The sequence below is a fragment of the Lemur catta genome, chromosome 16 (genome assembly GCF_020740605.2).
Source record: "Lemur catta isolate mLemCat1 chromosome 16, mLemCat1.pri, whole genome shotgun sequence".
NCBI lineage: Eukaryota > Metazoa > Chordata > Mammalia > Primates > Lemuridae > Lemur > Lemur catta.
In genome coordinates, this window is record NC_059143.1 from 55,431,062 (window position 1) to 55,447,314 (window position 16,253).

The window sequence follows — 16,253 nt, forward strand, 5'->3', positions numbered from 1 at the left end:
GCTGCACAGATTCAGTGACATAATCAGACGTCCCTCTCTGTGCGTCTTGTGGAACTGCAGGAACCTTGGGCAGAGCCCTCTGAGGTACATGTTTCACGAGCATCTCCCAAGAGGTTTCGCCATATCCCTGATGTGAAGCAGTGCTGTTCTGTTAGAATCAAAATCACGCCCCTGTTGAGCTTAAATATTTTGTTTTTCAGTCATCTTCCATCCTAATTCTTGGTGTTGGCACATAAAATCTAAGAATATCAATGATTACTTTTGGTAAATAATATATGAAAAATATAAATTAGCAATTGAAAATTTTTGAAGTAATTTTACTAAATTATAACATTGTAATTAATTCAAATGTTCTGTATTTCAGGACCTTTTTTCTATCAATGCTTACGTTTATGCTCAGAAGCCACAACTGGATATCCATAGTTTTGAAGGCACATTTACCAGGGTAAGTTCAATCTCTTGTTCAGTATGAATATATCCATTGTGTGTGCACGTTAGAAGTAGCAGCCCTTTGAGAGAGTAATTCAATCAAGAATAAGGTCAAACAGTTCGAATTTCCTTTCTAACTAGAAAGGGAAAACCTACATAATGTTTCAACTGCTTAAATTTTCCTGTATCAGATATGTTTTTTGGATACATTCAGTGTAGTTTTTCTAATTTTTTAGCATATTTGCTATTGATAAGATCTTTATCTTCTAAAATATTATGAGTCAGAAAAACGAAGTAATTTAACTATTTCAGTTTTGACTGGATAGTTGGTACCCTGTGGTATCCACATCATGTCTAACTTTTTGCTAACTGGATGTATGAATATATATATGTGTGTATGTGTGTGTCTGTGTGCATGTACATTTCTTTACATACATATGCCCATTTTATGCCACATACTTTTCATTATTACGAAGTTTTGCCAAAGCTTGAAGCCCCTCCAGTCCTGACTAATAGAGTGTGAAGGACTTAGTCACTTCTGATTTTAACAGCTTGTAACTGATATAAATGCTTTAGAATGAGGGATTTTAATTTACGGCTGTAGTTTGTTTTCAATTGCTGCAGTTATTTTTAAAAGATGTTTGTTGGTGCAGTCTCCTTTGTTTCGCTCTTGGTCACATGCAAGGATTGGCAAAGAGTTGTCACCACTTGAGAAAGCATTTACAGAGCGTGGGTCAGGGGCCAGTTCGTGTGCAGACGTGGGGATGTGCAGTAAGGACACCTGCGAGGTCTTAGGGTCCTGTGCGGGGAGGGATAGCACCTTGCAGCTGCTTGTTGCTGTGAGTGCCGCACACAAGTGGTTGTAAGATGTTCTCGGAAACACAGGAGGAAGCATGTCCTGGTAACAAGTGCCATGGAATGAGTTCTGAAACACATTCATCTTTTTGTGTTTTTATAAAAATACTTATTATGAAAACAGCATGTTCTTACTAAAGGCAACAGATGAGAATAAGTGTTACAAAGAGGTGCCCTTAGTATGCTCAAAAGTTAATAATGTATCCACAATTAAGAATTTGGAATATTATTTCTTTCTTCCTTTCCTTTCCTTTCCTTTTCTTTCTCATTCCTTTCTAATGTATATTGCTTATGACTTCCTAAACGTTGGACACGTTTGCTAGATGGTGTGTGGAAGTACATGAAGTGAGCAGCACATCCCTGCTGGGAACCCTGGCTGCAGCGCCTGCATCGGAGGGGTGTGTGTGGCCGAGTACGTGGGTGCAGTGAGGCTGTACACACCTGTAGCCCCAGCTGCTTGGGAGGCTGAGGCAGGAGAATCGCTTGAGTCTAGGAGTTGGAGGCTGCAGTGAGCTATGATTGCACCACTGTACTCTAGCCCAGGTGACAGAGTAAGACATTATCTCAAAAAACAAAACAAAACAAAACAAAAAAAACGGTGCTACAGGCGTAGGTAGGTCTACTTGTGTACGTGTTTTTGGTGTCTATACATGCCTTGTACGCACACACAGAGCTGAAGAGGAAGGAGAAAAAGAAAAGGAACCGATGTGCCGGCTTCTGCCAGACCCTGGAGCGAGTCGGTGGGAAGACGCCCAGCCAGTGAGGGTTTGTGGCTGTGAGCATTGTGGGCAGAGGCTCAGTTGTGGGAGGCTGACGGCAGTAGCCGTGAGTCCAGTTCACAGCAGTGCACGTGAATGCTGTAGGTAGAGAATGTAAGTCTGTGTAGGGTCAATTCTCATTTGAACTAGTCTGAACAGTTTTACTGGTGCCTCCTTTAATTAATACATTAAAGAAAATCTTTGAAAAGTATTCATTTTGTATTCTTGTGAGTCATGATTTTGAAAATTACTGTCAGCAGTTGATGCCCTGGGGCGGCAAGGCCTGTCTCTTCCTCTCCTGTGTGGCATGCAGCACAGTCCGGGTGCAGAGCAGTCTGGTAGTCCCTCAGGTGAGGAGTCAGCGGTCTGGTTGCACTCAGAAGAGAGACTGCTAGTCCGTTGTTAGAACTGACCTTTCCAGTCTTTGTCTAGTGCTACAGATTGTGCGCATTTTATATTTCCTCAAGGCTGCCTTGCTTAACAGAAAATAGTATATTCTTGAATTTCTTCAATTTTTAGGTACCACCACAGCTTTGCTGTATTTTCTTCTTTAGATCAGGGGAAGCTGCAAATAGTTAACACACAGTTTCCTTCAATATAAGCACCTCTTTAACTCTGGGACTCAACTGTGGCTTCACCACTTGTACTTCTGACTCTTCCATCTCAGAGCAGTCATCACACACACAGGGACTCTGGAAGTGTTGGCCGTCGTCCCTTTTCCTGCATGGGCACCAGTCCTGCGAACGTCCGCCGCGAGGCTCACACAGGTGCAGTGGCTGGGTGGCGGTGAGTGGGACTGGGGCAGGCCCAGGTTCCCAGTCGGGAGGTCTGCGGCAGTGCCCTCTGGGCTGGGGTGCTCGTCCCTGTCAGGTGGCCACGTGTTGGCACTGTGACGAGGAGAGTCGAACTTGTCTGCAGCATAAACACAACAGGCAGTTTTCTGTGCTCAGTCCTTCCATTTCTTTCTTTCCTAACACAAACAAAAAACCCTAGATCATCTTATATTTGTATTTTGTACCTATATTTTATCTTGCCTTTTCCTGTCATTCAGGGAGGGTTAATATCACCTGGAAGCATCTAGAACTTTAGCTCTGGGTCACGATGGGTGTTTCAGACTGAAGCAAAGATACCGTCTTAGGGCGGTTGTGGGGCACTGTGAACTGACATTTAGAACTTGAGTTTCCCTGCAGAGACAGCAGGAGACAAACAGTGTAGCAGTTGTGCCGTTGGTGGTTCTGTGTCTGAGCTCTTTCTGCCGAGGCGGGGGCCACCCAGGTAGAGCAGAGACGGGGTTCGGAGCGTCCAGGTAAGCGCAGACAGGGACGTGGAGGGTCCAGGTTGGAGCAGAGACGGGGTTCGGAGCATTCAGGTGAGCACAGAAGGGGACGTGGAGGGTCCAGGTTGGAGCAGAGACGGGGTTCGGAGCATTCAGGTGAGCACAGAAGGGGACGTGGAGGGTCCAGGTTGGAGCAGAGATGGGGTTCAGAGCATCCAGGTGAGCGCAGAAGGGGACATGGAGGGTCCAGGTTGGAGCAGACAGAGGACCGGACCTTGTATGAATTATGGCAAGTTCTTAATGAGTGTCATTCAAATAAATGGCCTTTCATTGCCTTTATTTGACATTTTCTAATAGGGTTTTGTTTACCTCACTTTAAATATGTCAATCTTGACTTATGGATTGTTTAAGACAAATCTTTTTTGTGCATTTTTTGAAAAAGAAGAAAAAGGTAGTTTTGTAACTGGAAAATGGAGTTCACTTTAATGATTCAGATTTATCAACCAAACAGTTAAGAAGTGATAGCTGCTTCTTTTCCTTTTTTTATAGTACAGTAGACATCAGAGAAAATGAATTTTTTTGGTATGAACTTAGTTACTTAAGTAAGAATTAGAGCAGACTGACCCGAGGCTGGCTGGCCTGTGCAGAGTCTGCTGCAGGCAGGTGTGTTGTGAACCGTGCCTGCTTCTGCTTCCCCAGGACAGCGTCCGGTAACCTGAATTGCCGACTGTGTAGCGTTTTGCATTATATAAATGATTCATGTCATTGTTCCCGATATCATTAATGTCACTTACTGTTCAAGACATAGGTCTTCTCTTGGAAGTTTGGAGTTTGAAATTCTAGCCAGTTTGGGAGTATTAGCAGTATTCGTAGTCCTTTAACATCATATTCCCATTTAGTCTTTTTATAATGTATTTTCTGTTGTAATTTCTTTGCAAATCATAGCATACTTATCATTGTTCTTGTCTTTTTCAATCAAAATACTCCTCTTTTGAAACGAAAACCTCTTTTGTTTGCAAAATGGGGTATACTGTTGAGAAACCAGCTTGAAATTATAACATTTTGCATTCTTCCCTTTTCCCCTCACCCAGCAGATTTTATCTTTTCAAACTATATAACACTAAGGAGAAGGAAACCAAAAGAGAAGGTTATTTAGAGATAATTTCTTTCCCATCTTCCCAATCTTTATTCTGTACTTCATGAGATTGGTAAAGAACTGTCTTTTAGAATAATTTTCTTCTTATTAGAGAAATGCTTAATGTTCAAAGTCCATCCTTGCTATTGCAGAATTGGAAGGAGAACGCAGAGATACTGTGTGTCCTTCCACACACCATTGTGTCAGAAATAGACAAAAGCATTCACTGATTAAATGGGCATGGGAAAGCAATAGGGGAACCAACTTAAATTTCTAAAACTAAATTGTATAGAATCTTTTATTTGCAGTTCAGAAAGCCTTATAAACTTTTTATATTTTTTTAATGCTCTTATTTTTCTTGGAGTTCAACGTAAGGGGAAAATACTATGCACTAAAATATTTGCATGCATTAATAATTTTTAAACTTTCACATTAAGGGAAACCCTAGGAAGAGTTTCAAGGGAGGAAATGGTGTGAGCTTGTATGTGGGTGCTGAGTGCGGGTGCTAAGCTGTGGGCGGGGCTGAAGGGGCACTTGCCTCCCACGCCACACAGGGAGGAGGCTCGGGGTGGCAGCAGACCATGGACCGGACTCAGGGCCACCGCACAGGGCCTGGTGCCTGTGGAAATGAGAGGAAGAGTTCCAGGTTTGCTTATTCTTGCATTTGTTCATTTACTAGCCGGGGCTGAGCGCCTGTTCTGTGATGGGACGTCACGTAGCTTGCAGTCCTGTGGGTAAACAAGCATTTACATTGCTTTGACACAGTGAAAATAATTCAGGGTTTATTTTAGTGAATAACTTTATTTGCTCCATACCTTAAATGATTGGCTTATTTATGCCAGTTATGTGCTCAGTTTGCTGGATTGTAGCTAGAATTGCTAGACCAACACATGGTTAGAGGGATATACCTTGTTAGGGAAAAGGAGGTGAGGACATACGGATTTTACTGTCTTTCCAATGGTATTTATCAGAATTAGACTCGTAAGACCATCTATGCGAATGAATCAGAAATTGGTCGTTTCAGTTCAAGTACAAAATTAGTGTAATGGGAGGCTACTCACTTTTCTAAAAGTTGATTTTTCTTGGTTCTGTAAAACCATGAAGTCAAAGGGAAAACTCACCTTTTCTGGATTATTTGTTTCTGCTTTAGACAATTTTTATCCCTTTACCTTGAATAGCTACTTTAGTTATAAACAAAGGGAACAAAATGCCTGGCATTTTCTGTGGAAGAAACAACAGGATTGGAAAACAAAGTGCTTGATATTCTTATGTATTTTAAAGACTGTAATGATGGTGTGTTGGCTACTGTGGAAGAGTTTAATTTGATTCCAGTATATTTAGAAATTTATAAATATATCATTACCATTAGTATAAAACTATGTACATAAGTAAAATGGTTAATGGTGTAATACTTTTGTGGCACTGCCATCCTAATATAAATACTGATATTATTTTTTTGACTCTTCAAGTTTTTTCCCACAAGCATACATATTTACATTGGCATAATATAATTCTTAGTTTTTCCACTTAAAAATAACATTTCCTTAGTATGGTGCATATTGATGCAGCTTAAGTATCAGTAGATTTTTTTACATTGAAACTACTAAATGCAGCAAAGTGTGTACCTTGTTTTACTTGATAAACTAACCGTAAGAAGCAATTCCTAAGGACGGTAAAATGAGAACGTGTGCCGGCCTGCAGAGACAGTGGGTCTCGTGCCGGCAGCAGGGTGTGCCCAGACAGGTTCCCTGGTCTAGGCTGTGCCCTGCAGCTCCTGCCCTTTCAGACCCCTGTGGGCTCCGTCACCAGGAGGACTTGTGTCCCTTTTCTCGGCTGCTGTTTCCCTCCTGCCTACTGTGATGTTGGTACGCTGTTTTGTAATTTTTTTTTTGTACATGTTTAGCTCTTGCATTAAAACCATGAACTTCTTAGGTGAAAGGCTGTGTCGTAATTCTTCTTTACAGTCATAGTTTCTAATGTAAGGCTTCTCATGTATTCAGACGCTGACTGAGTGCGCGCTTGAGTGAGCCGAATGAAGGCCCCTATTTGCAGATGGTGTAACCAAGGCACGGTTTAATTAAGTACCCCTCTATATTCTTGAATTGATTTTTTTTAAAGAAATAGCAGCCTACCTGTGTTTAAGCACTTACTGGCATCACAGTTGTCATACTCACAGACCCTGAGACGCTAAGGGAAGTCTCCAGGCCCAGCGGTGGCCTTCCCTTTACAGCAGTCCAGAGGTGTGTTGGTGACCACGTGGGCCCGAGTGACTGGGCTGAGCATGGCAACTGGAACACAGGCTGGGTCCGGACTGCGGGTCTCGCTGTCTGAGGCATACAGGGCAGCTGGGGCCAAAACTCCTTCTGAAATTGAACTTTATTTCTGAAAACACTTTATTTTCTAAATATTTGCAGTGTTAGGGGAAATAGTAATAGTTTGGAAACTGTAGAATTGGTTTAGATTCTGTGCCTCACAAGTAAATGAGAGAATCAGATATCAAATGTCTTCCACGTGGCTGTCAAAGTGGCCAGAGCTCACATCACTGAAGGGGGTTCGATGAGTGAATGGAAAGGAGACACTGGCAGCACAGACCCCTTTCTCACACACAGATTATTTTGGAAAATATGTTTTCAGTTTCTTACCTTCCTTCCTAATTTTGATTTCTTTGATATCTTCAAATATATCCTGATAGCAAATTATCAGTTTATAATAAAATGCAGTTCTCTGGCGTGACAGTATTTTAAAGGAGACTCCCAGCAGGCGGGACGGCTTCCCCACGCTGCTGCTGTGAGGAGCGGGGCTGTGGGTGTTCGCAGTCCCTCATTCTGGCACGGCTTCCGTAACCAAGTATGGGTTGTGACTTTAGAATAAGATGAAAAGTTCTGAGATTTTAAATTGTAACTTTTGTCTCTGAAAATGAACATTAAAAATGAAGGTAGACTATGTAAATTGCTGTTGTGATGTTGCCGTATGGCCATGTTTGTTATCTGTATACATAACCAGCAACATTCAGCTTATATTTGAGTTTTGTTTTAATGAACAATATCCAACAAAATAATGACATATTTTTAAAGAGGAATTTAAGAGAAAAGACATTTTTCTTTGCATATATGTGTGTATATATATGTTTCACAGCAGTATTCACAGAAGCATTTTTTTCTGTCATGAGTATATACACATTTGGAAAGCATAGCCCTTATCTTTTTTTTTTTTTTTTTAAGACAGAGTCTCACTCTGTTGCCTGGGCTAGAGTGAGTGCCGTGGCATCAGCCTAGCTCACAGCAACCTCAAACTCCTGGGCTCAAGCGATCCTCCTGCCTCAGCCTCCCGAGTAGCTGGGACTACAGGCATGCACCACCATGCCTGGCTAATTTTTTCTATATATGTATATTTTAGTTGGCCAGATAATTTTTTTCTGTTTTTAGTAGAGACAGGGTCTCGCTCTTGCTCAGGCTGGTCTCGAACTCGTGACCTCGAGCGATCCACCCGCCTCGGCCTCCGAGAGTGTTGGGATTATAGGCGTGAGCCACCGCGCCCGGCGCATAGCCCTTATCTTTAACAAATGGTAAAGGGAGAAAATTCTTCCACGCTTACAAAATAAATGTTGAATAGTTGATTTTTGGTGATTTCTGGGCCAATGTTTCTGCTTGTCTAGCAGTGCTAAAGTGTTATTAAACCACATATTTGAAGATGCAGTTTTACTCTTAAAATATTAGAACAAGCTGGGTGTGGTGGCGCACCTGTCGTCCCAGCTGCTCGCGAGGCTCACTTGAGTCCGGGGTTCCAGAGCAGCCTGGGCAACAGAGGAAGACCCTGTCCCTAAACATAGATAGATAGATAGATGGATACATAGATAGATAGAACATATAGTATTTTCATGAAAATTTAAAATCACTTTGTTTATATTAAAAGTAATCAATGGATTAGAGGTGGTCTTTCAACTTGTGGTTTTAATTTGCTACATTTCCCCCCTTCCCCCTCCCGTTTTGCGGAGCCTTTTCACTGCAGCTCAGCTGGGTCCGGCTGTGGACATGTTTTTAACACTGTGGACTTTTAAAGTATGAATAATAAAAAAAAATCACTAATTTACCAGTTTTGTTTTCATTTTTCTCTCCTTGAACAGGAAGACAGTGACCCACCCATTCATGAAAGTCTCAGCATAGAAAATACCTTGTGGGCAAGCACCGTTGTTGCATCAGGTAAGAAAGTCTCCTGCTTTGAGTGTGAATTCTCACAAACAGATGATGCTTGGTTTGTCCAGGGACTCCAAACATGTGTTTTCAAAATGCCCTGAAATACTTAGGGACCTTGCTCTACACAGACTGCCATTCTGCACGTTGGGGTGGCCCTGGGAGTGTGCGGTGAGGCCCGTGCAGGGGGACAGCCCCTGCACTTGCCCTGCGAGGCCTGGAGCAGGCAGGGAAGTGCAGCCTGCGTGTAGGAGCACAGAGCACTTTGCTGGGTTTGGACGTTTCTCAACAAACTTGTCAGTGTGCCTTAGAGGTGCACAGCAGTCCTGGGGGCACCAGTGGCGATTTTAGGTGAGGAGGAGCATGTGTTTGAGTGACTGGGACAGGGAGGGGTGAGGGAGGCCAGGCAGGCCGTGGACTCAGTGTTCCTGGTGGTTGAGGGGGGAGATGCTTAAGTTCTGACTGTTTAAAAAGTAACTTTCTAGGGAAGGTATTGAAAATGTGAATGATTGTCACCTGCTAGAACTTAGTGTCAGTTGACACTGCCGATGCTGCTGGGGGCAAAGTTGAGCAGCAGGGACCCCCCCAGAGAGGGCACCAGCGTGACAGGGACCCAGGAGTGGAGGGGGCTTGTCAGCACTGCACAGGCTCGTAGCCCTTCTCTCCCCAGATGCACTGCTCCCCCTGTGGACTGTGGGGGGGACTGTTCTGCACCAGGCGTTGGCAGTGCCGTCCGGAACAGAGTCGTTGTGGGTCTCGTCCTCAGCGAGTTCATGGTTTAGTGACAAGACATCCAGAAAAGGCCCAGGTGATTTTACTGTGCCCAGTATCACGAAAGTGCTGATCGATACTGTGACATCAGACACCTACAAAAAATGTGCAAGTCAAGAACCTGTGTGGACAAGGGCTAGGGAAGGCCTTCTGAGGTGGAAACATTTAAATGGACTGAAAGACTGTGCAGGTGTGAGCCGGGTGAGGCGGGTGGCAGGAAGGGCCGAGGAGGACTCTTGGCAGAAGGCACAGTGCTGAGAGGGACCCAGGACCCTGAGGAGGAGAAGGGTCCAAGGGACAGTGTGCCTGGCCAGGGGGAAGGAGTTATCAGACACAGGCCCATGTGCATGTGAAACCGCACGGCAGACGCCTCCGTGTTTGCCTTTCAGCAGGTAGAATATGAAAGGGGATTTAATTTTATCCTAGTGTTTGTATCACTAAAATAAACTTGGTAGCAAATATGACAGTTTTGATAGGTTTCAATTATGTGGGCTTTTGTTATTATTTATATTTACATATTTTAAAAATTTCTCAAAATAGAGAAGTTAGGATGATGCTCCATGAGGAGACAACAAAGGTGGACTGGCCAGGCCCTGGGCTCTGGACTTCAGGAGGGGTTCACACCTTGAAGACCCCTCACAGGTGGGCACGCAGGCCCTGGGCTCTGGACCTCAGGAGGGGGTTCACACCTTGAAGACCCCTCACAGGTGGGCACGCAGGCCCTGGGCTCTGGACCTCAGGAGGGGGTTCACACCTTGAAGACCCCTCACAGGTGGGCACGCAGGCCCTGGGCTCTGGACCTCAGGAGGGGGTTCACACCTTGAAGACCCCTCACAGGTGGACACGCAGGGCCTGGGCTGTGTGGACCTGGGGAAGGATCTTCACACTGCAGCGGGTGCACTTTCAGGCAGGGAAGACAAGAGTCGTGCCCTGAGGCCTGTTCACTCCGCGTGTTTCGTTGTGTCCACGTTGCTCCTGGAGGCGTGTGTTGCCCCCGCCTGCCAGCAGTCCTGCGAGGGCTGTTCTGCGGGCCTGGCCCCTGCACCGCGGACTGCCGTCCGCAGGCTCCTCATCCCTGCCCGTCCCAGCCAGAGTGCGCCTGGGCCAGGCCGGGGGCCAGCCGCCTTCCCTAAAGCCTGTCGCCCGTCAGCACTCGGCTCTGAGTAGTTTGTAGGAAAACACGTATAATAATTTATAAGAAGCTCATATACACTGTTAGAAAGTTTAAATTTTCTGTTTCTACCTGCTTTATTCTGTTTCCATCTTATTTGTTATTAAGGATCATTCATGAAGATAGTAGAAGATTCTCTTTTTTAAATACGTTTTATTGATCTTTTGTTTCCTAGATCCTTTTGAACATGTTAGAATGTGTTTCTGACCCGCAGTGCTATTGGTTTGTGTTCTGTCTCCTCAGAGAGACAGGAGCAGCCCGAGCCAGAGGCTGCTGAGACATCCCGTGTAGCTTCTCTCCTGGCTCAGGTCACTTGCTGGCCTTGGCAAGCGCAGCAGCCACCTGTGTGCCTGGCCACACAGACACTGAGTAGGCCTTGTCACATGTGGGCCATACCGTAGCCCAGTTTCGTCCTCTTTGCCACGTGGCCTTTGGTTTTCCAGGTGGCCTATCTTCTCAGAGTGTAGATGGCTCTATCGAAGCCATCCATGAGGGTGAACTGTGGTGCCCTTAATGTTAGCTTGTGGGACATCTTTAAAATGCAAGCTTTGTCTTTAATTTCGGATCTTTTAAAACATACTTATCTTTGAACAATTACCGAATTCTGTATATTTCCACACTGCCATTTGCTGAGGAGTGTTTGAAAGGCTTTAAGATCTCCAGGACTAACCCAAGGGCTCTTAATCTTCTTTGTAATTATAATTGATTACAAGTTGAGAATTCTCTTTAATCGTAAAACTTAACAGTTAAATCTCAGTTGAATTCAAGTTGGCTGTTAAGGGGACGTGAGCTTGGTTCCTCCTCTGTCACAGCACCTGAGTTCACACAGACAGACACCCTGGACGAGGGCTGGCCGGCGGGAGGTCGCAGGGCTTGCGGTGCCATGCGGCTCCGTCACCTCTGTTGATACAGAAGGCGGTGTTTCTCCAGAAGGCAGATTCAGGGCCTGGAGAAGCACCGTGTTTTATAGTGATGAGCCTAAGCGGGAGCGTCCCTGACACTGAGCTCCCAGAACCTGGGAGGAGCCAAGCCCTCCGAGGCAGGGCTGTCAGCAGTGTTCAGGCAGGACGGGCGGGACACGCTCTGGTCGTGGGGACCCCAGGCTGGGCGCAGGTCTCCCCTGTCTCTGTGTGTGTCTGGTCGTGGAGACCCCAGGCTGGGCACAGGTCTCCTCTGTGTCTCTGTGTGTCTGGTTGTGGGGACCACAGGCTGGGCGCAGGTCTCCCCTGTCTCTCTGTGTCTGGCCGTGTGGACCTCGGAGTAGATGCAGGTCTCGATTGTCACTCTGTGTGCCTGGCTGTGTGGAGTTTGGACATCAGTAGAGGTCACCTCTGTTCTCTCTGTGTCCCAGCCTTGGTGAGGTTTTGACCTCCCAAGGCTCACTCTGTTGTCTCTGTCAGTTTTCCTGGGACCTGCTGCCTGGTCTGTGCCCGTCCACGGTGCCCGCTGTGTGTCCCTCTGGGCCTCCCGCCCGCTTTCCCAGAGCCGCACGTGAGAGCTGCGGTCAGTGCCGGAGCTTGGCGTGCGTGGCCCCGTCTGCCTCTCCCCCAGGGCCTAGCAAGCACTGGGTGCGTGACTGACACTTGGTAGCACTTTGATTGACAGGTAGCTCTTTGTACATCTCTCGTACACCCATAAATACATATTTGCTTTTTTTTTAATTGAGTAAATTTTAAGTAAGCATTTTATTATCTTTTTGACCCGATAGTTTAAAGCTATTAATTATTTTGTTAAAGGGATCTAGGGTGTATATTTTGTATGTATAAAATTTTCTGTGAATAGTCTTAATTAATTTTGAATTTGTGAGGATTGGTTGATAATCTGCAATTTAAACATAGTATCATATCAGGAGTTTAAAAATAGCAACTGAAAATGTTGTGGTAGGCTCACTCTTTAAAATATTTAATAATAAGTAAACTAATTAGTTTGACTTACTGAATTATATTTTGTAGTTATAAGTTTGAAATTTTTATATAAAGGAAAATATCTTTTTTCCCCAAATTTGACCTTGTTAGCATTTTTTTTCTTATTTTGCATTTGGAAAGTTTGTTTAAAATGCAGCTATACTGTTAATTAGATGTTGGTAGGATTTTATATGAAATTTTCTCTATAGCTTGTGACAAGGGAGTCAGGTAATAGCTAAGAGATTAATTGCTGTTCCACTCGTGTGAAATGAAACTGGACCCTGTGCTGACTTTCAGACTGCAGCCGCCGAGACCTCTGCAGACATGGGCTGGGTCTCAGAGCCCTGGTCCCTGACTCAGTGGAGTGTAAGAGGGGATGTCATCGTACTTATGCCCTGTTTGGACCCAAAGCACCTGAATGTTTTTGTATTGATTTTTAGTTAACTATAGTCAATTTGAGGTGTGCAAATATGGATCAGACAAACATAATCACTAGCTGTAAACAGTAAGTGCTCATAAATCTTTTAAGATATTTTGTCAATATAAATTGAACGAAATTTTTTATTTGATTTGAATGTTATATCATCTTCACCTTTAGGGCATCGGTGAGACGGTGCCTGCCCACTGAGAATTTCTTTCTTGTGGTGGTTGTGATTTTAACACACCAGCATATTCCTGAATTTATATCTTTCTGAAAAAGAAGCTTCCCAAGTTTGAGCCAGTGGGAGGGAGCTTAATTTGATACTTAAAGTATAAATTAAGTTTTGAAGTTCTCCCATCGAACTATGTTATTTACTGGGAATCTTTGCATGACTTTGTGTTTGTCGTATTGTGCCCTCCGTCATCTGACGTGGCTGAGGATGAGCGTGATGTGTTGCGCTCTCATCTCGCTTCAAGATCAGCAGTAACATCCTTCCTCTATTTGTTTGTACCCTATATATTAATACACGGTTTACTCAGTCTTTTAGCTTGTGCTAGTCTATAAATTCCTACCCTTTGTTAAAGAGCATGGAATATGTTCCAAATATTCCTGTTCTGATTTTAGTAATTTTGGGTATTAAAAAGTGGGACAGACTCAGAATACATTTAATCTAATTATAGTACATACTCATTTTTTTACGTACTCATTTTTGGTGAGAATCAAATGGGAGAATACATTTGAGAGGCTTTAGCAAATTTTGACAGATTATGCAAATATGGGATCAGAAATTGTGTTACAGGCTTATTGTATGTCTTGTCATTTCCCACATTTAATTTGGGTACTGTAAATTGTAATGCCAACCGAGAAATCCACATGGCTCATGAATCTGCTTTTAAGGCAAGGGATTCTAGCTTAATTGATTATTGTGTAGGCTCCTTTGGGACTTTGTCATTCAGCTAATGTTAAAGCATAAATTAATTTTATGCAATTTGCCTTGTTACATCATTATAATTATTCAACATTAGTGGTGCTTTTATATTTTGATTGGCAACGTAGAAATATTAATAAGGTCATATTTAGTATTTTGCTTCACTGACAAAGTTTTGTATGACACAAGTCTTTGAAAACTTTTCATACTATTATATGTATTTAATATTTTTATGTATACTGAGTGCAGCCATCTCATCTAGGAAGTTTGTATGGACAATGCCAAAGAGTATTTGTCTAGCCGGACGAGCTTGTATCCCAGGTGTAGGCTGGCAGTGCCTGTCATGAACTCTGCAAGCTGAAGCCTCCCCACTTTCCCAGGGCCACATAATTAAAGAAGAAAAATATGTGACCTTTTCAGATACCACTGACGAGGAATACCTTAGCACCTTCCATCCTCCTGAGCTTTCTGAAGTGAGAGGTGTAAGTTATGTGACATATGTGATATGCAACATACGTGTGGTCACAGAAAGCCAAGAGACAGTCCATATCGTTCATCCCAAAGGTTCTGACTCAGCGCTCACTAAGTTTTATGTATTAGTGTGAAATCAAAGAGTTTTTGTATAATTATTATAGTTAATTCTGTAATGGTAATTGCAGTTATGTATTATATTGTCTTTCTTACCTTGTGTTCCTTACCTTCAAATTTTATAAACATTAAGGATGAAAATTAGGAATATAAATTATGCATAGCTGTAATTGCAAAAGGAGACTTCCATGGTTTTTAATTTTGACATTCCAGAGATGAGAACCTCTTAGCCTTTGTAATCTATAGGTCATTCTTAAGGGTATTTTATTATTCTTTATAAGTTTAAAAATTATTATATCTTCTTGACTTGTAAAATTAGAAAACCTAACTTTCAGAGACATGAATAAAAGAGATTAGTAGCTTCTAAATGTAAAATCAACATTGTTTTTATAACATTTCTATTGTTAATTAAGTATACACTCTGAAATACTAGCAAAGACTCTTACGGATACTTAGTAATACTGTGGTCTTTGCAGTGGAAGTCTACTCGTGGTAAAAGAATCTGGTTCAGTGGGTACCATCTTGGTATGAAGGTCGAATATTGAGTTTGACCGGTTAAGAGCATAGCCTCTCTTAGTGTAACTTCAGTAATATAGTAGACATTAGTGAAGGGCCAATTTCATTCTTTTTGTTGTCAGTGAAAAGAATATTAGTACATTTTCTAATATTATATGTAGGTGAATTTGTATTGCTTAACAAATCATTTGACTTTTTCAAAGTTCATTTTAAAAGTTGAGATTAGATTTTCCTCAGCTAGCCAAATTAAATACAGTGTTGTATGCATTTATATAAAATCAAATAGTGTAATATTTTCCATCAAAACGATTAATTAGAAAGTGTTACCTCTTTGCTAACCTTTAAAGTATTTCTATAAGGACCACTTTCGTGTTTTTGCAGGTACTGTAATAGGTGTTGTCATTTATACTGGAAAAGAGACTCGAAGTGTTATGAACACATCCAATCCAAAAAATAAGGTAGGCTAGATGAAGGAGCAACTGCGCTAATGAACTCGCTTTTTCCTTTCAGTAAGAAAGTCTGCATAGTTCTGACAGCTCATTCATGTTAGCTTAATATATAGCATGAAAATAGAATTTCAGTAATGTTGGCGATTTAGGATCTGAGTTCTCTGTGTTTATATCACAGCATTCTCATACTGAAGAATTTCTGAAAGTATCTTCTCGGCTAATCAGAGTTTTATATATGTCTCACATTTTCGTTGTTAGATATGTAATTGACAGTTAATTGTAGCTGTCTAATTCCTTCAATCTATTTATTTTACAATTTGTATTCTTTATGTTTATGGTTCATTTTTAAAACAAAGGAATCTCTATTAATGTTTTTATAGTATTTAATTTGAATGTTAGTTATATTGTTAAACCAGTTTATTTCCATTTCAGAAGAAACATTGAAAACCAGATTTTAGTTTTAAAGAGTACTTGTTTATATTCCTAAATTGACTATATTCCTAAAATTGTTATTTATGCAGTCAACATGTACAAGTTAAATCATAACAAAATGTGAATTCTCAATAGTTATATAGTATTTGGATGATCAATTTTATATGTTGAAGTCACAGTATGTGCTAATAAGCGGTTAATGAGAAGCTCTTTCTAATTATTAATTTTATTTATTTTTATTTGAAAGATCTGTGTGTATTTAAGTAGAACAAAAATCGTTGCATGAATTTGTGCTCGCTCTGTGAGGAATTAATAGGAAAGGTTGTCTTTTGCTGGAAATTTGATTACAGAGCAATAGAGAGGAAATAATTTTTTGAAAAGATATGGTTAGGACGAGGTATTCCATTTTTTCGGCCAAATACTATGTAAA

The 16,253-nt window shown here is 42.2% G+C and overlaps 1 protein-coding gene across 3 annotated transcripts in view; it reads left to right on the forward strand.

The window, feature by feature from the left end:
* Positions 1–16,253, forward strand: part of ATP9B (ATPase phospholipid transporting 9B (putative)) — a 182,672-nt gene that overhangs the window by 64,538 nt on the left and 101,881 nt on the right. For all 3 annotated transcript variants that reach the window (XM_045527695.1, XM_045527696.1, XM_045527697.1), the window contains 3 exons: positions 365–445; positions 8,577–8,652; positions 15,324–15,400. In XM_045527695.1, the coding sequence (XP_045383651.1) occupies positions 365–445; positions 8,577–8,652; positions 15,324–15,400 (234 nt within the window). The remainder of the gene's footprint in view (positions 1–364; positions 446–8,576; positions 8,653–15,323; positions 15,401–16,253) is intronic.